The following is a 27509-nucleotide window of genomic DNA, read 5'->3' on the forward strand; positions in this document are numbered from 1 at the left end:
CCTGTGAACACTGACATTTTGTTTTACATTTTCCTTTTGTAGTTAATTCAGGAAGTATAATTTCACACTGACATCTTTTTCCAAAAATTAGATTCTACCATCTTCCTAAGTAGGATCAATAACAACTATGAGTTTTTGAGCACCAACCACATGCCAGACACTAAGCCAAATGACTTACATACACTGCCTGATACATGTATTTATCTGACTGACTCCTCACAATTCTGTGAAGCAGATTATACTCCCTGCTTTACAGATGAGGAAAACAGAGGATCAACAAAGGCAAGTAATGTTGCCAAGATCCTAGAGCTAATAAATAAAACTCAAATCTGAAGCAGAAAAAAGACTACCTAAACACCTGGGATTTCCTTTGGTTACTGAGCCATAATGGTAAAGAAAAGGCCACGCAATGTCAATTTAAGGCACAGATGTCTTTCTCTAGAGCAGTGACAAATGTCATGGTCAGGGCAGTAAAACACTTTCTCCCACTTGTCCCTATTGTACACAGACTGCTCAGATTAGGTCCTAGAGCGGATCATCATGGGAAGCAACTCTTCAGAGAGGCCACAGGCTTTCCTTCACATTCTCTAGGAATCACTACTGTCTCTGTTAGATAGCTGGTATCTACAATGGGGTTAATGTTACTGAGTTACCTCTTGCAGCCACCATGAAAAACTCATTGTGGGAAGAACCGCAAGAACCTCTTCACATGTAACGTGAAATCTAAAAGTTCAACTCAAAATTCCATCCTAACTGTACTCTTGCCAATATTTCCAGTGAAACAGAAGATGTACTGACTCAGAGCCAGTAGTGTTGGCAATTAGAGGGTATGGCACACTCTGCTGTTTCACCTTCCAAAGGAACCAGTTTTTCCCAAAAATAGTCTCCCAGTAGGGTCTCTAAGATTTCTTCTCAAAGCCTCCAAAGAGCCTCAGCCTCAGCTGTTGGAGCATTAGTTGTTCTTCTCACTACTACCACAAATCCCAGCTTTCAAAATGACAAATTCAACAATGGCACTGTCTATGACAGGCCAGTGAAATTTTCAAAGTCTCTTTTCAGTCCCCATCAATAAACGTTAGTTCATGAGTCAGTATCCCTAAAAGCAAGGGTCAGATGATAACTATGAGTTTCTGCAGTTGGCAGGCAAATGGTAACTGAGTAAAAGGGTAACCATAAAGCATACATTAAGAATAAAATGTGTCCCAGGTACCAACTCACATGGAGCCCACAGACACCCATAGGAACCTGGAAGCACCAGGGGGTCATTTTTATTCTTGTTTATAAGCCATTATGCTCAAGCTCAGACACTCTTACTTCCTGCATGGCACTAGTTGACATTTACAGTGGAGTTCAGGGAGGTAAGGGAGTTGAAACACAAAGTTCAGCATAAAAGATGATAGAAAACATATCTCAGATCTGTTGCTTGGCTTTGAGGATAATGGGCACCTGTTCAAAGTCAGACTCTTCTAGCAGAAAAAAATAGATATTTAGGGAAATCTACCATGTATCTCCAATCTTCAAAGTTACCAATCGATAGGCAAGTAGTAGTTATTTTAACAAAGAAGTATGTTTTAGTCAATTTGAGCTGCTATAACAAAATACAGTGGATTGGGTGGCATATAAACAACAGATATTTCTCATAGCTCTGGAGGCTGGAAGTCCAAGATCAGAGTGCCAGCATGGTCAGGTTCTAGTGACAGCCTTCTTCTGGGTTGCAGACTGCTAACTTCTCATTGTATCCTGACATGATGGAAAGACAGATAGAGAGCTCTCTGAAGTCCCTTTTATGAGGGCACTAATCCCATTCATGAGGGCTCCACCCTCAAAATCTAATTACCTCCCAAAGCCTCCACTTCCTGCTACCATCACATACGGAGTTAGGCTTTCAACATGAATTTTGGGGAGATACAAATATTCAGTTCATTGCATTCCATCCCTTGCCCCACAACATTTATGTCCTTCTCACATGCAAACTACATTAATTCCATCTCAACAGCCCCAAAACTCTTAACTCATTCCAGTGCCAACTCTGAAATCTAAAGTACAAAGTCTTATCTAAATACCTAAATCAAATATGAGTGAGGCTCAAGGTACGAATTATCCTGAGGCAAAATTCCCCTCTAGCTGGAAAGTGTGAAACTAAACAAGTTATGTGCTTCCAAAATACACTGGTGAGACAGGAATAGACAAGACATTCCCATTCCAAAAGGGAGAAAGGGAGGAAGGGATGATGGGTCCCAAGCAAGTCCAAAATCTAGCAAGGCAAGTTCCATGTGATCTTAAAGCTTGAGAATAATGCTCTTTATCTTGATGTTCTGCCTTCCAAACTCACCGAGGCAGCAGTCCTAACTTCTAGGCCCACTAAGGTGGCAACATCACTGCCACAGTTTGGTGGAGGGCTGCCTACACTGTGGCTCTCTGTAGTAACCCCAGTCATGCCTTGGTGGTGTCTGGATGGCAGTGTTGTACTCTCAGGTTTCTGGAGAGTGGCCCCACCCCTATGGCTCCCTGGGTATTGGTCTTACCTTTTGAAATCTTAGGTGGAGGCAGCCCTGCCTCCCAGGGCCTATGCACTCTAGGCCTACCGTGTGAGTAGCAGCCCTGATGATCTCTGAATCACCTTCAGGGTCCTTTGTCCCTTGTCTTGAAGAACAGTGCATGTTCACAGCAAAATTACTCTACGGTCTGGTCCTGTAGAGTCTAAGAAGTTGAACGGTCTTCCTTCATTTTGTCCCATTTTTGCCGTTTCATTTAGACCTAGCTGGCAGTGTTTCTGCTGGTACAATCCCATCTCTATTCCTGGATTTTGTTGAGATTGATTAAATCCATGGTTCACACTAATCTGCTTATCAAATAGTAAATTCACCATACCCTTAGTGTTCTCTTCCAAACACACTTTCTCATTTTTTGTAATACGGACAGGCAGAGAATTATCCAAATTTTAAGTTCTGGTTCCATTTTGCTCAACAATTCCATCTTCAATTAATTTCTTCCCTTTCACATTTTACTATAAGCAGTCAGGAGGAACCAATACACTCCTTTAATACTTTGCTTAGAAATCTCCTCAGCCAAAGATCCAATTTTATTGCTTGCAAGTTTTACCATCTACAAAACACTAGAACATGAATATAATTCTGCCAACTTCTTTGCCTCTTTATAACAAGGATCACCCTTTCTCCATTGTCCAATAATAACATCTTCCTCATTTCTGTCTGAGATCTCAACAGAATGGCCTCTACCATCCATATTTCTACCAATATTCTGTTCATGACTACTTAAGTATTGTCCAAGAAGATTGAAGGTTTCTCAATCATTCTCTTCTCTTTCTGAGTTCTCACCTTACTTGCCCTTTAAATGCACCTTAAAACTCTTCCAGCCTCTGGCCATTACCCAGTTCCAAAGCCACTTCTACGTTTTCACATATTTGTTATAGCAGCACCCCCAGTGCTCAGTACCAATGTTTGTCTTATGAGTTTGGCTTCTATAACAAAATACCATAGACTGGGTGGCTTATAAACAACAGAAATTTGTTTCTTACAGTTCCAAAGGCTGGCAGTCTGAGATAAGGGTGTCAGCATGGTCAGGTTCTGGTGAGAGCTCTCTTCCAGGTTGCAGAGAACTAACTTTTCATTGTATCATCACATGATGGAAAGAAAGTCATAGAGCTCACTGGGCTCTCTTTTATAAGAGCACTAATTCCACTCACGAGGGCTCCAATTTCATGACCTAGGCACTTCCCAAAACCCCACCTCCTAACACCATCACATTGGGGGCTAGAATTTCAACAGATGAATTTTAGGGGGACACTAAACATTCAGTCCATTGCAGAGTACAAAGAAAACAAATCTCGTATTAACAATAATGATTAAATAGCTAACATTTATTTAGGCACTGTGCACACTTTGCATTGATCACTTCACCCCTATTTTATAGTTTAGAAAAATTAACACTCAGAGAGGTGAAGTCACTTGCCAAAGTTACACAGCTAATAAGTTGCAAAGCTAGGGTTTAAACTTGGGCTCTCTGACTTCAGAGCCCATAATATTAACTTTTAAATAAGTCATGCCCTTGGACCAAAATAGATTTACAGAAGTAAAATGGAGTGACTAAGGAAATAATCCAAATGCAAATGTCTGCCTCACTAGTTACACCACCAGATTTAACCAAAACTGTCACCAATCTTAATCGTAGTAAAAATAGTCATTGTAGTATTATATATAATAGTGAAACGTTGGAAATAAGGCAAATTTCCAACAATAGTTGAATATTACATAAAGTATGGCTCCTGTAATAATGAAATTCCAATGCACCCATTATTCATTCATTCAGCAACCATGTATGGAGCATCTACTATATGCTATGCACACTTCTATGTGCTAGGGAAACAGCAGTGAACAAAACAATGTTCTTGACCCCCCACAAAATTTACAAAGAATTTTAAAGGTTATGAGAAAATGCTTATGATGAAATGTTAGGCTAAAAAGACAAAATTAGGTATCTAGTATGAACTAAACTGCACACACATAAAACAGATACATGTGCAAAAGAGAGTTAAAAGATAACATGTCAGTACTTTCAGTACATTGCTTCTGTGCCAGAAGTAATTTTATTCTTTTATATAGTATTCATATTTACTACAATGAACATTTAATGATAATATATTTTTTCTTTTAGTTCTAGGGTTCATAAATATGATTCTGTTACTAACATGTTTCAGTGAAATTAGATCATTCACAATAGTTCTGTGGTTCAGTGTTCTCATTCAGCAAATGCTTTACACTAACTCTTTAACTCAGTGGTCACCAAACTTTTTCTTAAATGGCAAGAGGGCAAATATTTTAGGTTTTGAAAGCCTTCTAGTCTCTGCCACTACTACTCAATGCTACTGGTGTACTGCTAAAGCACCCAAAGGACAATACTTAAACAAATAAGTGTGGCTATATTCCAACAAAATTTTATGTGATGGGCAAGATTTGTCCAAAGGGCCATAGTTTGCTGACAATACTTTAACTTCATAACTACTATCACAAACACAAAGTTCCTTTTACTGACACAGTTCAATCTCACCTTTGTAACATCCTTGACAGATAGATACTAACCATATTTGACAGAAGACAAGACTAAGGCTCAGAGAGAGGAAATATCTTGTCTAAGATAACACAGCCCTTCGAGTGAGTTGTTAAATTCACTTCCCAAGGGAGATGTCAAATCTTCTGTTGCCTGAAAAGCTGTACATATATAAATACTAATTTAAAACTTTCTGGGGGAATTTGTTCCTTAGAAGACTATTACTCTGATTTATCTTGGAAGATAAACAAAATCAAACTTTAATTTATCCTTTGCAAAAAAATATCATGCATTAGATTCTTTAAAGAAAAATTCCCCTGCAGACTGACTGAGTCAAAGGCCTCAATGGAGGTTTAAGGGATATCTTTGGATTGCTTTTGTGTAAGGAGGAAATGCAACTGGGAGGGAATGTTTCTTTATCCTTTGTAAGCAGTCTCCCAGGAGCTTGGCACTGGACCACAGGGGATGAAGATGCCCAGGTTCTCTGTATCCACAACCAAGAAGGCTGCATGATCTCAGACCTGCATTGAGAGGCACATGGTCACGTGTAGCTGAAGACTTACCAATGTTAATTTCATCATCAGTCAGAGTGTCTCCAATGAAATCAAACTGAAAGGACTGCAGCGTCTGTGAAAATTTCTGAACAGCTGAGGAATAATCTGAAAAGGAAGGGAAAGAGGAGAAATGGTCAACACTGCTGTCTTTTCATTGATTTCCTCATCTCTGTTAGGGCAGATAGGAGAAAAGCATGAGGAAGTGCTGCCAGCACATAAAAACTAGCATTGAATGAAGTTAAGTAAAAGATTAGACCTTCAGTAGAAGATTTGAACAAGTAAAACCACACACTAAAGAAGAAGGAGGGAAGCTTAGTGAAATCCTTCTTTAAGTTATGGGATAGGTTTTATCCTCAATCCCTGTGCTCTCTGACCTGTTCTACTCAAAGCCTGTAAGAGTTAAAGCTACTTAGTTGTACAACTAAAAGAGTCTCCTTAAGCATTCATTGAGCACTGTTATGGGCAATGGACTTGCTTTCTCACCTCTTGCCAAATATTTACAATCATCCTACAAAGAAAAATTTAACTCCATGTCTCAGAGCTAGCTGGAAGAGCTGGAACTAGAAGCCAGGCAGTCCATCTGCCTCTGCAGGGCCCTTTCAACGACAATAGAGGCGCCATTTGGAGACTATAACATGAACCAGATGACAGCTTGGGTTAGGATACTATCTGGCAAAGGAACAAATTTAACTTGCTCACAGAATATTCACCTAAGGACCTAAATTAAGGAGAAAATGAATGAAAATACTGAGAGTGCTATGGCCAGACAAATGTAATTTTTTTTGGTTAGTGATTTTTAAATTAATTATACAAAATTTTAATGATGGTGTAAAATTTCATCACAATTGAGTGACGTCAGCATGATGGCAGACAATAGCAAGTGGAACCTATGATAAGGGGCAGCAAGAACCACAGGCAAACTGGTGGCCCAGCTGCCAGTGGTGGTACCCCCAACATCAGCTTTATCAGCAGCAGGGGCTGCATACAAGTCCCCAGGCTTCTGGGCCCGGGCAGCAGCAGCAACACCCATGAAACCAGCAAACTGGGCAGCAGTGCAACAGCAGCCTGAGACAACCTGGAGGCAGCAGCATAGCTGGTGCATTGAGTGGCAGCATCCGAGCCTATGGAGAGCCAGTGGAGGAACAAGATACCCAGGAGACCCAGGAAGCAGCAGAAGTGCTGGGATGCTGGTGACCCCAGTAGCGACACCTGAGACTACACTGACATTGTAAGCAACACAGCACCAGCAAACTCAGAGGCACCAGCAGTACAATGAGAGTACTGACAATGCCTCTAGCAGGGGCAGTGGGTGGTGGGAATTGCAAGCCCTCAAACAAAACTGGAAGTAGCTCAGAACAAAAGTAACCAAAGTCTTATGCAAAGAAGAAAGGTGGTTACTACCACAAATACACAAGCAGAGGTTCAATTCCTCAAGTACCGTGTGAAACTACAGTAACATGACAGAACAAAAGAATGAAAACTCTCCAGAAAACAAACCTGAAGTCACAAAACATTATAGTCTAACTGACAGAGAATTCAAAATACCTGTCATAAAGAAACTCAATGAGTTACAAGAAAACTCAGAAAGATAGTTCAGTGAGCTCTGGAATAAAATTAATGAACTGAAGGAATACTTCACCAAAGAGATTGAAATTCTAAAAAAAAAAAAAACAGAAATTCTGGAGATGAAGAACACAATAAATGAGATAAAAAATAATGAAGAAAGCATTAAAAATAGAGCAGACTTATGGAGGAGAGAATTAGTGAGCTTCAAGATAAAAAGCCAGAAACGATTCAGGTGGAGGAGGAGAGAGAACTAAGACTTTTAAAAAATTAAGAAGTTCTTTGAGAAATATCTGACTCAATTAGGAAAAGTAACATAAGGATTAAAGGTAGCCAAGAAGGAGAAGAGAGGGAGAAAGAAACAGAGAGCTTATTCAAAGAAATAATAGCTGACAACTTACCAAACCTGAGGAAGGAACTGGACATGAAAGGACGTGAAGCTAAAAGAACTCCTAATTAGCTCAATGCAAAAGAACCTCCTCCAAGGCATATAATATTAAAACTGTCAAAAGTCAATGACAAAGAAAAAATATTAAGGGCAGCAAGAGAGAAGAAAATAACCTACAAATGAATCCCCATCAGGCTTTTAGGAGATTTCTCAGAAGAAAGTCTACAGGCTAGGAGAGAGTGGAATGATATATTCAAAATATTGAAAACTAAAACTATCAGTCAAGAATACTCTTTCAGCAAAAATTATCCTTCAGATACAAAGGAGAAATAAAACTTTCCCAGAACTAAAAAAAACAGAAGGAGTTCATCACCACTAAAACTGCCTTACAAGAAATGATGAAGGGAGCCCTACCTGAAACAAAAGACAAAGGTTTACAAAGCTTTGAGCAAGAAGGTAAATAGACAAAATCAGAAAATTTCAGCTCTGTATCAGACTAGGTTAGCAAACTCTAACTTATAACATAAAAATAAGGGAAAAGAAAACATCAAACAACCATAATCACTTCAATTTGGGCACAGACTCAAAACACAAAAAGGAATAATTTATGATAATAAACACATAGAAGGGGAAGAGGAAAGGGAGGGAACCTGAAAAGTCTAATGGATATAAGATTCCATCAGAAAAAGGACTATCTCATCTACGAGATCTTTTATACAAACCTCACGGTAACTACAAAAGAGAAAATCAGAGCAGAGTCACAAATCATAAAAAAAGAGAAAACTATCATAGAAAACCACCAAGTTGAAATGGGAGACAAAAAGAAAAAGAAAAGAACCAATGGAACTATAGGACAACCAGAAAACAAAAGATAAAATGGCAGTATTAAGCCCTCATATAACAATAATCTCTCTAAATGTAAATAGACTGAACTCTCCAATCAAAAGACAGAGAGTAGCTGGATGGATGAAAAAACAAGACCCCACAATATGCCACCTCCAGGAAACAAGTCTCAGCTCCAAAGACAAACATACACTCAGAATGAAGGGATGAAAGATGATAATCCAAGCAAATGGCAAGCAACACAAAGCAGGTATAGCCATACTTAAACCAGACAAAGTAGACTTGAAGATAAAAGAGACAACAAGAAACAAAGTTGGCATTATATAATCATAAAGGGGACAACCAGGAAGAAGACATAGCATTCATCAATATACATGCACGAAACACAGGGGCACCAGAGTATATGAAGTAACTATTAACAGACTGAATTGGTGAAATGGACAGCAACACAATAACAGTAGAAGACCTCAACACACCACTTACATCAATGGGTAGATTATCCAGACAGAAAGTCAACAAGGAAAGAGTGGCCTTAAATGAAACACTAGAGTAGATAGCCTTAATAGATAAATATAGAATGTTCCAACCCTAAACAGCAGAAAACACATTCTTTTCAAGTGCATGCAGAACATTCTCAAAGATAGACCACATGTTGGGAAACAAAGAAAGCTTCAATAAATTTAAGAAGGTTGAAACATGTCAAGCAACTTTTCTGACCATAATGCTTTGAAACTAGAAATCAACTACAGGAAAAAAGCTAGGAAAGTGAGAAATATGTGGAGACTAAACAACATGCTACTTAACAACTATTGGATCAATGAAGACATCAAAAGAGAAATAAAAAAATACCTACAGACAAATGAAAATGAAAACACAAAATACCAACTGTTATGGGATGCCACAACAGGCACTAATAGGGAATTTATAGCAGTACAACACTACTTCAACAAAGAATAAAAATTTCAAATCAACAAGCTTATCCTATACATAAAAGGACAAGAAAAAGAAAAATAAACAACGCCCAAACTCAACAGAAGGAAATAAACAACAAAAATCACAGCAGAAATAAACAAAATAGAGACTAAAAATAACAATAGAAAGGATCATTAAATCTAAGAACTGGTTCTCTGAGAAGACAAAATTGACAAACCCTTAGACAGACTCACTAAGAAAAAAGAGAGAGGACTCAAATAAACAAAATCAGAAATGAAAGAGGAGAAATTACAACCAACACCACAGAAATACAAAGGATTAAAAGAAATAGTGTGAAAAGCTATGTGCACAAACCGATAACCTAGAAGAAATGGATAAATTCTTAGAATCATATGACCTCCTAAATCCAAATCAAGAAGAAACAGAGAATCTGAGCAGACAAATCACAAAGACATTGAAACAATCATCAAAAACCTCCCCCTAAACAAAAGTCCAGGACCAGACGGTTTCTCTGGTAAGTTCTACTAAACACTCAAAGAATTAGTTCCTATCCTTATCAAACCATTCAGAAAAATTGAAGAGGACGAGATGCTTCTTAACTCGTTTTACAACCAATATTACTTTGATACCAAAATCAGAGAAGGACAACACAAAAAAGGAAAATTACAGGCGAATAACTCAGATGAAGATAGATGCAAAAATCTTTAACAAAATATTAGCAAATCTAATATAAAAATATATTAAAAGGATACTACACCACAATCAAGTGTGATTTATTCAAGGGATGCAGGGATGGTTCAATATCCACAAATCAATCAATGTGGTAAACAACATTAAAAAAATGAAGAATAAAAATCACATGATCATCTCAATAGATGCAGAGAAAGCATTTGACAAGATCCAACACCCATTTATGATAAAAAAAAAACTCTCAATAAAATAAGTATAGAAGGAAAGTACCTCAACATAATAAAGGCCATATATGACAAAGCCACAGTCAACATCATACTCAACAGTGAAAATGAAAGCTGTTTCTCTGAGAACAAGAAGAAAACAAGAATGCCCACTCTTGTCACCCTTATTCAAAATAGCACTGAAAGTTTTAGCCAGAGCAATTAGGCAAGTCACAGAAATAAAAAAGATCCAAAGGAAGAAGTAAAACTCTCACTATTTGTGGATGACATGAGTCTATATGTAGAAAACTCTAAAGAATTCACCAAAAAACTATTAGAAATAATCAACAAATACAGGACAGTTGCAGGATACAAAATCAAATTACAAAAACCAGTTGCATTTCTATACAATAATAATGACCTAGTAGAAAAAGAACTCAAGAATACAATTCCATTTACAATCACAACAAAAGAAATAAAAATCCTAGGAATAAATTTAACCAAGGAGGTGAAAGACCCATACACTGGAACTTATATTATAGAAAGAAATCGAAGACATAAAGAAATCAAGTGTTAGTCTATGCTCCTGGATAGAATTGATCATAGTTAAACCATCTATATTACTTAAAGCAATCTACAGGTTCAATGCAATCCCAATCAGAATCCCAATGACATTCTTCACAGAAATAGAACCTAAAATTCATATATATATAAAAAAAGACCCTGAACAGCCAAAACGATCCTGAAAAACAAGAACAAAGCTCAAGGCATCACAATCGCTGACTTCAAAATGTACTACAAAGCTATAGGAATCAAAACAGCGTGGTACTGGGACAAAAACAGACACAGAGATCAATGGAACAGAATTGAAAGCCCAGAAACAAAAGAACACATCTATGGAGAGTTAACCTTTGACAAAGGAGCCAAGAACATAAAATGGAGAAAGGAAAGTCTCTTCAATAAATGGTGTTTTGAAAACTGGACAGCCACATGCAAAAGAATGAAAGTAGACCATTATTTACACCATACACAGAGACAGGACAGAGACAGGGCTATAAGCAGCCTGTCATATGCCCTCCTCCCTCAGAAGGCCCTCCGAGTCTTATAGAGAGCACCACATGGAGAGACAGACGGCAGCTGGAAAAGGTGTGCAGGTATATGAAGGAACTCCTTCCACCACCCAGCACGCCAGCCCTGTGATGGCACAGACCACTGCGCAGTGAGAAAAGCAGCAGCTGGGGGAGGCACACAGGCACTCCAGCCCAGAAATTGACTAGAGCATGGCACAGAGAGAAAACCAGAGGCTGGGGGAAGCACAGGAGAAAGAAAGCACCTCACCCCCTGCCTCATGCTCAAAATCTACCATTGGTCAAAGCATCACACAGAGAGAAAAGGAGTCAGTGGCTGGAGTTGGGGAGCCCTGGAACATGCTGGGACAAGACTACACAGTGCCTGATACCTACCCAGTGGCAGGAGGTGGGAGCTGCGACCACACAATAAGACTATGTGGAGGCAAAAGTTGATGCCATCAAGCAGTATGAAAAAGTACATTAAATTTCCAGACCAGAAGTAAAGTGAAAACTGACCAGAAAGCAACACTGAAGAAACAGAAACTCATTAAAAAACTCAACGAGTTACAAGAAAACACAGAAAGACAAATCAACAAATTCAGGAACTTCATCACAAAAGAGAGGGCAACTTTAAAGAACAACCAAATAGAATTGTTGAAGATGAAAAATACAATGTGTGAGATAAAGAAAAGACTAGAGTCACTAAACAACAAAGATGACATTATGGAGGACAGAATTAGCAACTTAGAGGACAGTAACATTGAAATGCTTCAGATTTAGGAGAAGAGAGAACTAAGCCTAAAAAGAAATGAAGAAACTCTCAGAGAAATATCTGACTCAATTAGGAGATGCAACATAAGGATTACAGGTATTCCAGAAGGGATAGAGAAGGAGAATGGAGCGGAATCTCATTCAAAGAAATAATAGCTGAGAACTTCCCAAATCTGGGGAAAGGGCTGGAAATACAAGTGAAATAGGCCAAGAGATCTCATAAGTAGATCAATATAAAATGACCTACTGCAAGGCATATAGTAGTAAAGCTGGCAAAAGTAAATGACACAGAAAAAATACTATGAGCGGGAAGGCAGAAGAAAATAACTTACAAATGAACCCTTATCAGGCACTCGGCGATTACTCAGCAGAAACATTATGGGCTACGAGGTGGAATGATAGATTCAAAATTATGAAAGTCAAACATTTTCAACCAAGAAAACTCTATGTAGTGAAAAAATTCTTCACATACAATGGAGAAATAAAAATTTTCCCAAATAAACGAAATTACGGGATTTCATTGCAACAAGAACCACCTACAAGAAACACTCAAGAAGGCCCTCACACCTGAAAAAAAATTAAGAAAAGGGCTACAAAGCCGTGATCAAGGAGATGACTAGATAGGCAATAATCAGAAAATGGGAGCTTTCGAGCAGATCAGGTTAGAAAACACTTAACTTTAACATTAACAATAAAGAGAAGGGAAAAACAAAATAAAAATAATCTCAGCATTTTAACCACAAATTCAAAACACAAGATGGAATAAGATATGACAAAAATAAGTTAGAAGGGGAAGAGGAAAGAGAGAATTGGCATAGTCTGAGGAAATGGAGACTATCAGAAAATGGAGTATGTCATCTACAAGACATTATATGCAAACTTAAAGATAACAACTAAACTAATAATTAGAACAGAACCGTATATGATAAACAAGGAGAAAATGAAGAAAGCCACCACAGAAAACTACCTAATTGAATTGGTAGTCTGAAATACAAGTGAGGAGAAACAGGAAGTGCAGAAGAACTGGAAAGTGAGTGATAAGATGATAGTATTAAGCCATCATATATCAATAATCACTCTAAATGTAAATGGAATGAATTTTCCAATCAAAAAACACAGAGTGGCAGGATGGATTAAAGAACAATACCCAACAATATACCCCCCCGCCCCCCAGGAAACACATCTCAGTTCCAAAGACAAACACGGGCTTAGAGTGAAGGTATGGAAGACAATACTTCAAGTTAATGTCAAATCAAAGAAAGCAGGTGTTGTCATACTTAGACAAAGTAGAGCTCAACATAAAACAGGTAAAGAGAGACAAAGAGGGGCAGTATATAATGATGAAAGGGACATTCCACCAAGAAGACACTTGTAGACATAAATGCACCCAATACAGGGGCACGAAACTACAAAAAGCAACTATTAACAAATCTAAAAGGACATATTATTGACAACACATTAATAGAAAGGGACCTCAACATCCCACTTACATCATAGATAGACCATCCAGACAGAAAGTCGACAAAGAAATAGTGGAATTGAATGAAAACTGGACCAGATTGACTTAGTAGATATATCTAGAACACTCCACCCAAAAACAGCAGAATATACATTCTTCTCAAGTGTTCATAGAACATTCTCAAGGATAGATCATATATTTGGAAACAAGGCAAACCTCAATAAATTTAAGAAGATTGAAATCAAATCTAGTCTTTTCCAACTATAATGCTATGAAACTAGAAGCCCACTACAAGAACAAAGCTTGGAAAAGAACAAAAATGTGGAGACTGAACAACATGCTACTGAACAACAAATGGATCATCAAAGAAATGAAGGGAGAAATCAAAAAATATCTGGATACAAACAAGAATGAAAACACAATATAAACTCATACAGAATGCAGCAAATGCGGTCTTAAGAGGGAAATTTATAGCAATACAGGATCATATTAAACAACAAGACAAAGCTCAAATAAGCAATCTTAAACTACACGTAACAGAAATAGGAAAGGAATAACAAACAAAACCCAAACTCAGGAGAAGAAAGGAAATACTAAAAATTAGAGCAGAAATAAATGAAATAGACACAAAAAAGACTGTAGAAAGAATCAATGAAACAAGGAGCTAGACTTTGAGAAGATAAATAAAATTGACAAACCCTTAGCCATGCTCACTAAGAAAAGAAGAGAAGGCTGGAATAAATAAAATTAGCAGTAAAAGAGGAGAAATTACAAAAGATATCATAGAAACACAAAAGATTATGAGTATATTATTAAAAACTATATGACAACAAACTGTACAATATAGAAGAAATGGATAAATTCTTAGACTCTTACAACCACCCAAAACTGAATCAAGAAGAAATAGAGAATCTGAATAGACCAATCACAAGAAAGGATTGAAACAATAATCAAAAACATTCCAAAACATAAAACTCCAGTACCTGACGGCTGCTCTGGAGAATTCTACCAAATATTCAAGAAAATTTATTACCTATCCTTCTCAAACTATTCCAAAAAATTGAGCAAGGTGAAAAAATTCCTAACACGTTCTATGAGGCAAACATCACCCTGATAACAAAGCCAGGCAAGGAAAACACAAAGAAGGAAAATTACAGGCCAATATCACTGATGAACATAGACGCAAAAATCCTCAACAAAATATTGCCAAAACAAATAGAGCAATACATTAAACACATCATAAAACATGATCGAGTGGTATTCATCCCAGTGACACAGGGATGGTTCAACGTCTGCAAATCAATCAACATGATACATCGCATTACCAAAATAAGGAAGAAAAAGCACATGATCATCTGAATAGATGTAGGGAAAGCATTTAACAAGATCCAACACCCATTCATGATAAAAACTCTCAATAAAATGGGTATAGAAGGAAAGTACAACATAATAAAGGCCATATATGACAAACCCACAGCCAACATCATACTCAATGAGGAAAAACTGGAAGCCATCCCTCTGAGAACACAAACAAAACAATGGTGCCCACTCTCAACACTCCTATTCAATATAGTACTAGAGGTTTGGGCCAGAGCAATTAGGCAAGAAAAAGAAATAAGATTAATCCAAATAGGCAATGAAAAAGTTAAACTCTCACTGTTTGCAGATGACATGATTTTATATATAGAAAACCCTAAAAAATCCATTGGAAACTATTAGATATAATCAACGACAACAGTAAAGTTGCAAGGTACAAAATCAACTTGCAAAACTCAGTGGCACTTCTATACTCCAATAATGAACCAACAGAACGATAACTCAAGAATACAATCTCATTTACAATTGAAACAAAAAGAATAAAACATTTAGGAATAAATTTAACCAAAGAGGTGAAAGACCTATACAAGGAAAACTATAAAACATTACTGAGAGAAATCCATAATGACATAAAAGAATGGAGAGATATTCCATGCAGATGGATTGGAAAAATAAACATACTTGAAATGCCCATACTACCTAAAGCTATCTACACATTCAATGCAATCCCAATCAGAATCCCAATGACATTTCTCAGAGAAAGAGAACAATGAATCTTAAAATTTATATGGGGAAAGAAAAGGCCCTGAATATCCAAAGCAATACTAAGAAACAAGAACGAAGCTGGAGGCATCTCAATTCCTGACTTCAACATATATTACAAAGCTATAGTAATCAAAACAGCATGGTATTGGTACAAAAAGAGGCACACAGATCAACAGAACAGAATTGAAAGCCCAGAAATAAAACCACATATCTATGGACAGCTAATCTTCAACAAAGGAGCCCACAACATACAATGGAGAAAGGAAATTCTCTTCAATAAACGGTGCTGGGAAAACCGGACAGCAACATGCAAAACCATGAAAGTAGACCACTATCTTTCTCCATACACGAAAATAGACTCAAAATGGACAAAAGACTTGAAGGTAAGACCTGAAAGAATAAAACTTCTAGAAGAAAATATAGGCAGTACACTTTTTGACATCAGCCTTAAAAGGATCTCTTCAAATACCACGTCTACTCAAACAAGGGAAACAAATTAAAAAATAAACAAGTGGGACTTCCTCAGACTAAAGAGCTTCTGGAAGGCAAAGGAAACCGGGATCAAAACAAAAAAACGCACCAAATTGGAGAAAATATTTGCAAACCATATAACCAACAAGGGGTTAAGCTCCATAATATATAAAGAACTCACACAACTAAACTACAGAAAAACAAACAACCCAGTCAAAGAATGGGTAGAGGATAGAAACCATCATTTTTCAAATGAAGATATACAGATGGCCAATAGGCACATGAGACAATGTTCAACATCACTAATTATTAGGGAAATGCAAATCAAAGCTACACTTAAATAGCCCTTATGACTGTTAGAATGGCTATAATCACCAAGACAAAAAACAAATGCTGGAGAGCTTGTGGAGAAAAGGGGACCCTCATACACTGCTGGTGGGAATGTAAACGGGTGCAGCCACTATGGAAAACATTATGGAGATTTCTCAATAAATTAAAAATAGATACACCATATGACCCATCTATCCCACTACTGGGTATTTACGCAAAAAAACTTGAAATCAACAGCACAAAGAGACTTATGCACCCCTATGTTCATTGCTACATTATTCACAATAGCCAAGATGTGGAAGCACCCTAAGTGCCCATCGACTGATGATTGGATAAGGAAGTTGTGGGATATATTACAATGGAATACTACTCAGCCATAAAAAAAAGACAAAATTGTCCCATTCACAACCACATGGATGGACTTTGAGGGTATTAAGTGAAATAAGCCAGACAGAGAAACACAACCACCATATCATTTCACTAATTTGTGGTATATAAACCAACTTATTGACAGAGAACAGTTTAGTGTTCACCAGGCGGAAGCAGGGTGGGGGGTGGGGATAAGGGGTGAAGGGGTACACTTATATGGTGTCTGACAAATAATAATGCACAACTGAAATTTCACAATGATATAAACTATCATGACAACAATAAAAACAAAAAATAAAAAGTAAATAAAGGCAATGCTGCTTTCTTATTTTAGCTCTCATACCATAAATGAGCGTCCTTTTTGAGGTCTATTTAGTGCCATGCTTTTCACATTTTTTCTGCTTTTTGTTGGGGATTTAGCTGTTTAATATTGCCCCTTAGCGTAGTGCTAAAGTACTGTCTCATGTGCCTAAGAATAAGACAGTTGTGATGTGCCTTACAGAAAAAAATTGTATATTAGATAAGCTTCGATCAGTCATTAGTTATACTGCTGTTAGTCATGAGTTCAATGTTAACGAATCAACAATATATATAAAATAAGGTGTCTTTAAAAAGAAACACACAAAAAGTAAGGTTATGTAGTAATCAGTTGATCAAAGTGTTGTGACCAGCGGCTTAAAGGAACCTCTGTATTTCCTTGAGAAGCAGTGGTTCGATATTCACTAATTCAAAGTTTCCAATGACTTTATAGAACATAACTATCATGAATAAAAAGAATTGACTGTATGTGTGTAGGGGCACTAGTCTGCATGCCCTTTAACAGCAGCCAGGAATCCTTGAAGCCCCTTGTCTTCAGCACACGCCAGCACTCATCATGATAACAGTCCTTAGCTTGGCCAGCCCAGTTATTTCTCATGGGAGAGTTAGCTCAAAGATCGTCACAGTCGGAGGGAACACAGAGTCCCTCCATGGGCAGCTGTGGTCCTTGGAATGCAGATCATACAGGGACAATCACCCTTGGCAAGTGTGCAGCCTTTGTTCCTCTGCCTACTTAAGCAAGTGTCTCTCAAGGGGCAGTAGTGGGTGCATACTTCTATCCAGCTGGCCACCACTTGCCATTCCCTGTAAGCAACTCCCAATAAACCTATAAGTTTCATTTACCATCTCCAGGTCTTTCCTTCCATCTTTCCACAACCTATCTTGCACTGCTCACCCAGTTTTGTGTGTGGCTAAACAATGTGGGAATTGGGATTTTTTTGACAGGCAAGGGAGCATTCTGTAAGAGCCGGGAGCTGGAATGAGGTTCTTGCATGAATCCCACTGGCCTAGGATGTTGCAGAGAACATAACAGACAGTCTTACATTGAGGCAAAATAAACAGTTACCCAGAACCATGAGTTTTTGCTGATAGGATATAAAATTTTTATTACTCACATAGGTTATAAAAATTCACTTTAAAACTGATCCTGAACCTGCCTGCACCAGCAAGCTCCAAAAAGAAGTAAAAGAAAAACTGTCCCGTGAGGATGCCTCTACAACCCAAGGTACATGAGGGAATCCCAGAGAAACAACTCCCACCCAGGAGAACTTCCTAGTCAAAAATTACAAACCACATTAGGAAACTAAAATGAGACCTAAGGCAAACGTGTAAACACCCTTCAGTGAGATCTAGGATTACGGTGCAACACAAAAGGTATTTTTAAAATTATACTTATTTTATATTTATTATACTTACTTTTATATCTATATTCAAAGAGATAAAGGAAAAGATAGAATTCATACGCCAATAATAGATCATCTCAAAAGAGACAATAATCAGACTGACAACCATTTTCTCATCAGCCGTAACTAATGCTACAAGAAACAGCATTAGTTTCAACATGCTGAGAGAAAATAATGATCAATCTACAAGTAGTGAATTGGAAAACATATCTGAGGATATCACCTAGAGCACAGAACAGAAAAATAAACATTTGGAAAATAGAAAAGAAAAATAGACATACAGATAGGACAGGAGGCCCTAATAGGAATAACAAAAGAAGGGAATAAGAGGCCTGGGGGCAGAAGTCAGCAAAACAGCAGGCCAGGAAGCTCCAAGCTCTAATTCCCAACCAAAACATCAAAAAAAAAAAAAAAAAAAACAGCAGCTGTCTGAACCAACTTTGTAGGAGGTCTGAAAAACAAGCAAAGGTTTACTGAAACCAAGTAAAGACTCACTGAAGAAAAATCCGTCTTCAAAATGGCAGGAAAGTTTTGTGGTTTTTCATTAGCCCTTGCCTCCCCTGTGGGGTAGTGGTCTTGGTTGTAAGCAAGTGACAGCCTAGTTCCCAATTCCCGACCTCAAACCACAGGAAGCAGAGCAGAGTTTATTTGCAAATTACTGTATACACCTGCTCCAACCTGTTTGGATGATATCTAAAGGGCTGATCCAAGATGGTCATCTCACTTTCATATAACTAAGAAGGCAGGGAGGAAATGCAGTGGGCACTGCTCATAAAAGATACAGGGTGACTACAAACCTAACATACAGGTTTGCCAAGGTGTGCCATAACAAAGTAGCATAGACTAGGTGGCTTAAAAAACAGAAATTCATTTTCTCATAATTCTGGACACTAGAAGTCCACGATTAAGATGCTGGCAGGGTTGGTTTCTGCTATGACCTCTGTCCTCGGATGTAGGTGGCCGTCTATCTCCTGGGTCTTCACATGGTCTTCCATCTGTGCGTCTGTGTCCTAATCTAATCTTCTTATAGGACATCAGTCATGTTAGACCTGGGCACATCTATATGACCTCATTTTGCCTTAATTATCACTTTAAAGGCCCTATCTCCAAATAGAATCACATCATGAAGTGCTGGGGGTTAGGACTTTAACATATGAATTTTGAGGGATACATTCAGCCCAGAGAACCCAGGGATTATGGGGAAAGAGATAATGGGTGCGACATACAATAGACTATCTAAGGCCTACAGAGGAGGCTAGAGCAAGACACTTTGAAAATTATGACAATCAAGAGTAGCCATGTGTATGAGATAACTTTAGAAAGCCACACACAAGCTAGGTCAAGATTTATGCTCAAAAGAGACCTGAGAAGAACTTAAGCTCTTACTTTAGGCTGTGCCCTAGGCTCAGAGCAAGCCTAACTAAATGGTGGAATGACCCATCACACAGCCAATCTGCAAAGACTAGGAAATGAGGCTTTTCTCTTTTTTTTTCTTATATGCTTTTTTATTTGTTTGAGCTTCTTGCACTCAAGGAAATCTCCATTAAAAGATGAGCTGAAAAACAGCTAAAGGAACAGTCTTCAGTGATGACACATGATAAGGAATACTCATTACAAAAATAGTTTGTAAATGTCTCAAAAGAAATGGATGACAACAGCACTCAACAATCAAAAATTTAAAAAAACAGACCAGTGGGCTTGTGATTAAGTTCAGTGTGCTCCGCTTCAGTGACCCAGGTTTGATTCCCTGGGTACAGACCTACACCACTGATCTGTCAGCGGCCATGCTGTCACAGTGGGTCACGTACAAAAAGTGGAAGACTGGCAACAGATGTTACCTCAAGGAGAATCTTCCTCAGCGTAAATAAATAAATAAATAATAATAATAAAAGCAGTAAAGCCTAGGGAAGTGGGAGAATCTGATCTGATTTCCTGAGTTGCCACATTATAAGTGTCAAATGATCAAATTTCAACAAAAATAAAAATCATAAAGGATACAAAGAAAAAGGAGAAGAAAGTTCATTCCAAGGAACAAAATACTTTGTTGAAACAATCAATAGACATTGGACTTACCAGACAAAGACTTTATAACAACTATCTTAAACATGCTCAAAAAGCTAAGGGAAAATATGGAGAAAGAACTAAATGGAATCAAGAAAACAATATATGAATAAACTGAGAATATCAACAAACAGAAATTATAAAATGGAAACAAAGAAAGACATTATATATTAACAAAAGGGTCAATTCACCATGAAAATATAAAAATAATAAACACATATGCAGCAAATATAAGAGCCCTAAAATATGTGAACAAAAATTGACAACACTAAAAGGAGAAATATATAATTCTGCAATAAGGTTTTCAATAATGGATAGAACAACCAGATACAAGATACGTAAGGAATCAGAGGACATCAAAAACTTTATAACTCAACTGGATATAAATGACATATAAAGAACACTCCATACAACAAGAGAATACATATATTTTGAAGTGCACATTGAATATTCTACAGGATAGGCAATGTGTTAGGCCACAAAACAAATTCTAATAAATTTTAAAAGGTTGAAATCATACAAAGTATCTTTGCTGAGGAAAATGGAATGAAATTACAAATTAATAAAAAGGATGAAAACTGGAAAACTCACAAATACGTGGAAATTATAAAAACCCACTCTCAAACAATCAATGAGTCATAAAAGAAATCAGAAAGTAAATTAAAAAACACTTTGAGACAAATGAAAACAAAAATGCAACATACGAAACTCATGGCATGCAGTGAAAGCAATGCTAAGAGGGAAATCTATAACTGTTAAGTACATACCTTAAAAAAGAATACCTCAAATCAATTAACTAACTTCATACCTTAAGGAGACAGAAAACAGATACAAAATTAAACCCAAAGATAAGTGAAAGAAGAAAATAAGGAATAGAAAAACAATACAAAATATCAAGGCAGACAGGGTCAAGATGGTGGTGTAGGTGGGCTCTGAACTCATCTCCTGCCATGGACACAACAAATTTACAAACACTCTTGGAACAATTACCCCTGAGAGAGAACTGAAAACTGGATAAAAAGAACCCCTACAACCAGGGAGAGTGGTGAATGAGGTGGAAGAGGCAGAAATTCCCTTCTGGAGAGAAAAAAAGCCACCTTTGAGCCATGACACTTCACAGCTGGCCAGGCGCAATCCTAAGGTATAAATGCTTCCCTGGAGGAACAGGGGAGCTGTTCAGGAGAGTGTTACCAAAAGAAGCAGCTTTTGGACTCAGAACAACCAAGAAAAGTGTCATAACTTGGGCTTTGCTGGCCACTAACAACAGTGAATACCTCCCGGAAAGCCATTAGACATAAGGGAAAGAAAAGCCTGCTCTTAAAGGTCCCAGGCACAAATTCCACACATTTCAGAAAGCAACCTAAAATCACCAGAAAGGAAGGTGCACAGTCCTTTGGTGAAAACAGACTCACTTGATAGGTTCTGGGCGCATCTCAGTGAGAGGTGAGATCTGCCCAAGGACAGAGACATTGGCAGTAGCCATCATTCTGACCTAGTAAAGGCATGCTGACACAGATGCTGTCAGATGCCATTCAAGTTCTTGATCTGGCCACTTAGCACAAAGGTCTAAGAGCACTGATTTAATCCAGCTCAGACAGGGTGGGCATCCCACCCTAGGCACTGGCCAACCCGACAGCAAGACATTGGGTAACATGTGTGCCTGCACATGTGGGCTGCCTGGAACTTCTGCAGCTGGGTGAGTGGATCTGAGTGTGTGGGTCAGGGCATGCAAGAGGAAGGGGCCTGCATTGGTGGAGTGTGTGGGGCCTCTGCAGTGGGGCAACTGGGTCTGCTTTAGTGGGGTGGGACACAGCCACAGGGCAGGACTGTGTTGACGAGGTGTGTGGACCTGTGGGTGGTGGGGCTTGTCAGCTGAGGAGACATGTGTTTCTCCAACAGCTACATAGGGAATCAGCTCTACCTTCCAAAGCCTGAAACAATTGGGTGCTCCCATGCCTAGGTGCAGGCCTCACTCAGCTGCAATCCTGAGAGAGCTGATAACAGCCTTGCAGGCCAGGGGCTTATAGCAATTGTAAGCCCGTGAGCCTATCAACCAGCAACACTGGGGGCATACTCACTTAACAGAAAAGGTGCAAAAGGAATGTGCTATTAGACCTTGCAGCCAACTGTGCTGGGGCTCCCCATGCCAAATAAAGTGACAGAAGGGTCCACAGCAGCCACATGGAGCTGAGTATTACAACCAGCAAGCCAGGGGAACAGTCTAGCCTCCCTGCGCACCTGCAGCAAGAGCAACCCTGCCACAACAGAAAGACACATATAGCGTATACAGGGCACTCTCCTGGGACACTTGGAACTGGCGACAAGAGGAAAGCACACTGCTGGGCCTCATAAGGAATCTCTTACATAAGGCCACCTCTCCAAGATTGGGATATGTAGCTGACCTATCTAATACATAGATATAAGCACAGAGAAAGAGGCAAAATGAGGAGACAAAGGAACACATTCCAAGAAAGGGAACAGAACAAAACCCCAGAAAAAAAACCCTAAACAAAACAGACATAAACAATCTACCTGACAAAGAGTAAAACTAATAGTAACAAGGATGCTCACTGATCTTGGGAGAAGAATGGATGACTCACTGAGAATGTCAACAAAGATTTGGAGAATATAAAAAAGAACAAATCATAAATCAAGAATACAATACTGGAAATTGAGAATATACTAGAGGGACTCAATAACACAGTAGACAATATAGAGGAATGGTTAAATAAGCTGGATGAAAGACTGGAGGAAATCACCCAAACTGAAGAGAAAAAATAAAAAGTAATTAAAAAGAATGAGGACAGTCTAAGGGACCTCTGGGACAACATCAAGCAGATTAACATTCATATTATAGGTGTCCCAGAAGGAGAAGAGAGAGATAAAGGGGCAGAGAATCTATTTGAAGAAATAATGGCTAAAAACATTCCTAACTGAAGGCAGGAAACAGACATGCAAGAATAGGAAGCACAGAGAGCAACAAATGAGATAAATCCAGAGAGACCCACACCAAGACACATTATAATTAAAATGTCAACAATTAAAGATAAAGAGAGAATTATAAAAGCCACAAGAGAAAGTCAACAAGTGATATATGAAGGAAACCCCATAAGACTATCAGCTGACTTCTCAGCAGAAACTGTACAGGCTAGAAGGGTGTGGCACGATATATTTAAACTGCTAAACGGAAAAAACCTACAGCAAAGAATATCCTACTTGGCAAGGTTATCTTTCAGAATGGAAGGAGAGACAAAGAGTTTCCCAGAGTTAAGCAAAAATTACAGGAGTTTATCACCAAGAAACCAGCCTCACAAGAAATGCTAAAGGGACTTATTTAAGTGGAAAACAGAAGACCACAAATAGGAACAAAAAAATTATCAAAAAAAAAATAAAATCACTGGAAAAGGCACGTATCCAGTAAAGGTAGGAGATAAACCACCTATGAAGCTAATATGAAGATCAAAAGACAAAAGTACCATAGTTATCTATTTCCATTATGAGAGGGTAACAGATACACACACCAAAAAAAGAGGTTATATATAATATAAAAACATAAAATGTGGGAAGAGGGAAGTAAAAGAGTAGAGCTTTTAGCAAGAGGTCAAACTAAAGAAACCATCAACTTAATATAGATTGCTATATACATAGATTAATATATATGAACCTCAAGGTAATCACAAACCAGAAACCTATAATAAGTATACAAATTATCAAGAGGAAGAACCCAAACAAAATACTAAGGAAAGCCATCAAACCACAAGGGAAGAGAGCAAGAGGAGGAGAAATGAACAGAGAAGAACTACTAAAAGACACAGAAAAAAATAGCAAAATGGCAATAAGTAAATTCTTATCAATAGCTACATTAAATGTCAATGGACTAAATGCTCCAATCAAAAGGCATAGGGTGGCCGATTAGATAAAAAAACATGACTGATATTTATGCTGCATACAAGACACAGTTCGGACCTAAAGACACTCAGAAACTGAAGGTGAAGGGATTGGGAAACACACTCCATGCAAATGGCAACGAGAAGAAAGCTGGGGTAGCAGTAAGTATATCAAACAAAACAGACTTTAAAACAAAAAATTTAACAAGAGACAAAGAGGATATAACTCTTGTAAATATCTATGCACCCAACATAGGAGTACCTAAACATATAAAGCAATTATTAACAGACACAAAAGGAGAAATAGAAACACAGTAATAGTACTGGACGTTAACACTCCACTTACATGAATGGATAGATCATCCAAACAGAAGATCAATAAGGAAACATTGGACATATGTGACACAATAGACCAGATGGACTTAGTAAATATATACAGAACGTTCCATCCAAAAACCACAGAATGCACATTCTTTTCAAATGCACCTAGAAATTCTCCAGGATAAATGACTTATTAGGCCCCAAAACAAGTCACAATAAATTTAAGAACACTGAAATAATACCAAGCATGTTTTCTGAAAACAACGCTATGAAATTAGAAATCAGCTACAGGAAGAAAATCAGAAAAACCACAAATACGTGGAGATTAAACAGTATGCCACTGAACAATGACTGTGTCAACAAAAAATTAAAAGATAAATCAAAAAATACCTGGAGACAAATGAAAATGAAAATACAAATGTGAAAATTTATGGGATACAGCAAAAGCAGTTCTAAGAGGGAAGTTTAAAGTAATACAGGCCTACTTCAACAAACAAGAAAATTCTCAAATAAACAATATAACAGTCAACCTAAAGAAACTGGAAAAAGAAGTACAAACAAAGTCCAAATCAGTAGAAGGAGAACAAAGCCAAAATTCAGCAGAAGGAAAGAAATAATAAAAATTAGAGGAGAAATAAATGGTATAGAGATGAGAAAAAAAGAGAAAAACATCAAAGAAACAAACAGCCAGTTCTTTGTAAAGATAAACAAAATTGAAAAACCTTTAGTAAGACTCACCAAGAAAAAGAGAGAAGGCTCAAATAAATAAAATCAGAAAAGAAAGATGAGGAATTACAACATACACCTCAGAAATACAAAAGATTATAAAAGAATACTATGAAAAGCTTAAGGCCAACAAATTGGATAATCTAGAAGAAATGGATGAATTTTTAGAGTCATACCAGCTTCCCAAACTGAATCAAGAAGAAGTAGAGAATTGGAATAGATGAAGCACCAGTAAGGAGATTGAAACAGTAACCAAAAACCTCCCAAAAAACCAAAGACCAGGACCAGACAGCGTCCCTGGTGAATTCCCCCACACATCCAAAGAAGACTTCATACCTATCCTTTTCAATTGCTTTAAAAATTTGAAGACTTGGGGAAGCTTCCTATCTCATTCTACAAAGCCAACATTACTCCAATACCAAGACCAGACGAGGACAACACAAAAAAGGAAAATTACAGACCAATATCACTAATAAACATCGATGGAAAAATCCTCAACAAAATACCAGCAAATCCAATACAACAATACATTAAAAGGATCATAAACCATGATCAAGTGGGATTTATTCCAGGGATGCAGGGATGGTTCAACAACCACAAACCACTCAACGTGATACACCACATTAACAAAGTGAAGAATAAAAATCACATGATCATCTCAGTAGATGCAGAGAAAGCATCTGACAAGATAGAGCATATATTTATGACAAAAACCCTGAATAAAATGGGTATAGAAGGAAACTACCTCAACATAATAAAGGCCATATATGACAAATCCACAGATAATATCCTTCTCAATAAGGAAAAACTGAAAGTTATCCCTCTAAGAACAGGAACCAGACAAGGATGCCCACTTTCACCACTTTTATTTAACTTGATATGGGAAGACAAAGGCAGAGCAATCAAGCAAGAGAAAGAAATAAAAGAGATCCAAATTGGAAAGGAAGAAGAGAACCTGTCACTATTTGTAGATGACATGATTTTATATATTTATTTATTTATTTATTTATTTATTTATACATATAACCCTAAAGAATCCACCAGAAATCTATTAGAAATAAATTAATAAGGTAAATTTGCAGGATACAAAATCAACATACCAAAATCAGTTGCATTCCTATACACTAACAATGAAGTAGCAGGAAGAGAAATTAAGAATACAATCCCCTTTACAACTGCAACAAAAAGAATAAAATACCTAGGAATAAACTTAACCAAAGAGGTGAAAGACCTGTACACTGAAACTATAAAACATTGTTGAAACAAATTGAAGACGACGCAAAGAAATGGAAAGATATTCCATGCTCTTGGATAGGAAGAATTTACATAGTTAAATGTTCATACTTCTTAAAGCAATCTACAGATTCAATGCAATCCCTATCAAAGTTCCAATGACACTTTTCCCAGAGCTAGAAAAAAGACTTCTAAAACTTATATGGAACAACAGAAGACCCCCAATAGCCAGAGGAATCCTGAGAAAAAAGAACAAAGCAGAAGGTATCACACTGTCTGATTTAAAAATATACTACAAAGCTATAGTAGTCAAACCAGCATGGTACTCACAGATAAACAGACACACAGATCAATGGAACAGAACTGAGACCCCAGAAATAAAGCCACACATCTTTGGACAGCTAATTTTCAACAAGGGAGCCAAGAACATACAATGGAGAAAGGAAAGTCTCGTTTATAAATGGTGTTGGGAAAACTGGACAGCCACATGCAAAAGGATGAAAGCAGACTGTTATCTTACACCATACACAAAAACTAACTTGAAATGGACTAAAGACTTGAATGTAAGATCTGAAACCATGAAACTTCTAGAAGAAAACATAGGCAGTATGCTCTTCGACATCAGTCTTAGCAGCGTATTTTCAAGTACCATGTCTGACCAGGCAAGGGAAACAATACAAAAAATAAACAAATGGGACTACATCAAACTAAAAAGCTTCTGCACAGCAAAGGAAACCATCAACAAAACGAAAAGACAACCTAACAAT

The 27509-nt window shown here is 37.7% G+C and overlaps 1 protein-coding gene across 2 annotated transcripts in view; it reads right to left on the reverse strand.

Moving 5' to 3' along the window:
* The window catches only part of OPHN1 (oligophrenin 1), a 503637-nt gene that overhangs the window by 301499 nt on the left and 174629 nt on the right, over positions 1-27509 (reverse strand). For both annotated transcript variants that reach the window (XM_005614235.4, XM_014728949.3), the window contains exon 3: positions 5631-5726. In XM_005614235.4, coding sequence (XP_005614292.1) covers positions 5631-5726 — 96 coding nt within the window. The remainder of the gene's footprint in view (positions 1-5630; positions 5727-27509) is intronic.

Source organism: Equus caballus, chromosome X (assembly GCF_041296265.1).
Source record: "Equus caballus isolate H_3958 breed thoroughbred chromosome X, TB-T2T, whole genome shotgun sequence".
NCBI classification, from domain to species: Eukaryota; Metazoa; Chordata; class Mammalia; order Perissodactyla; family Equidae; genus Equus; species Equus caballus.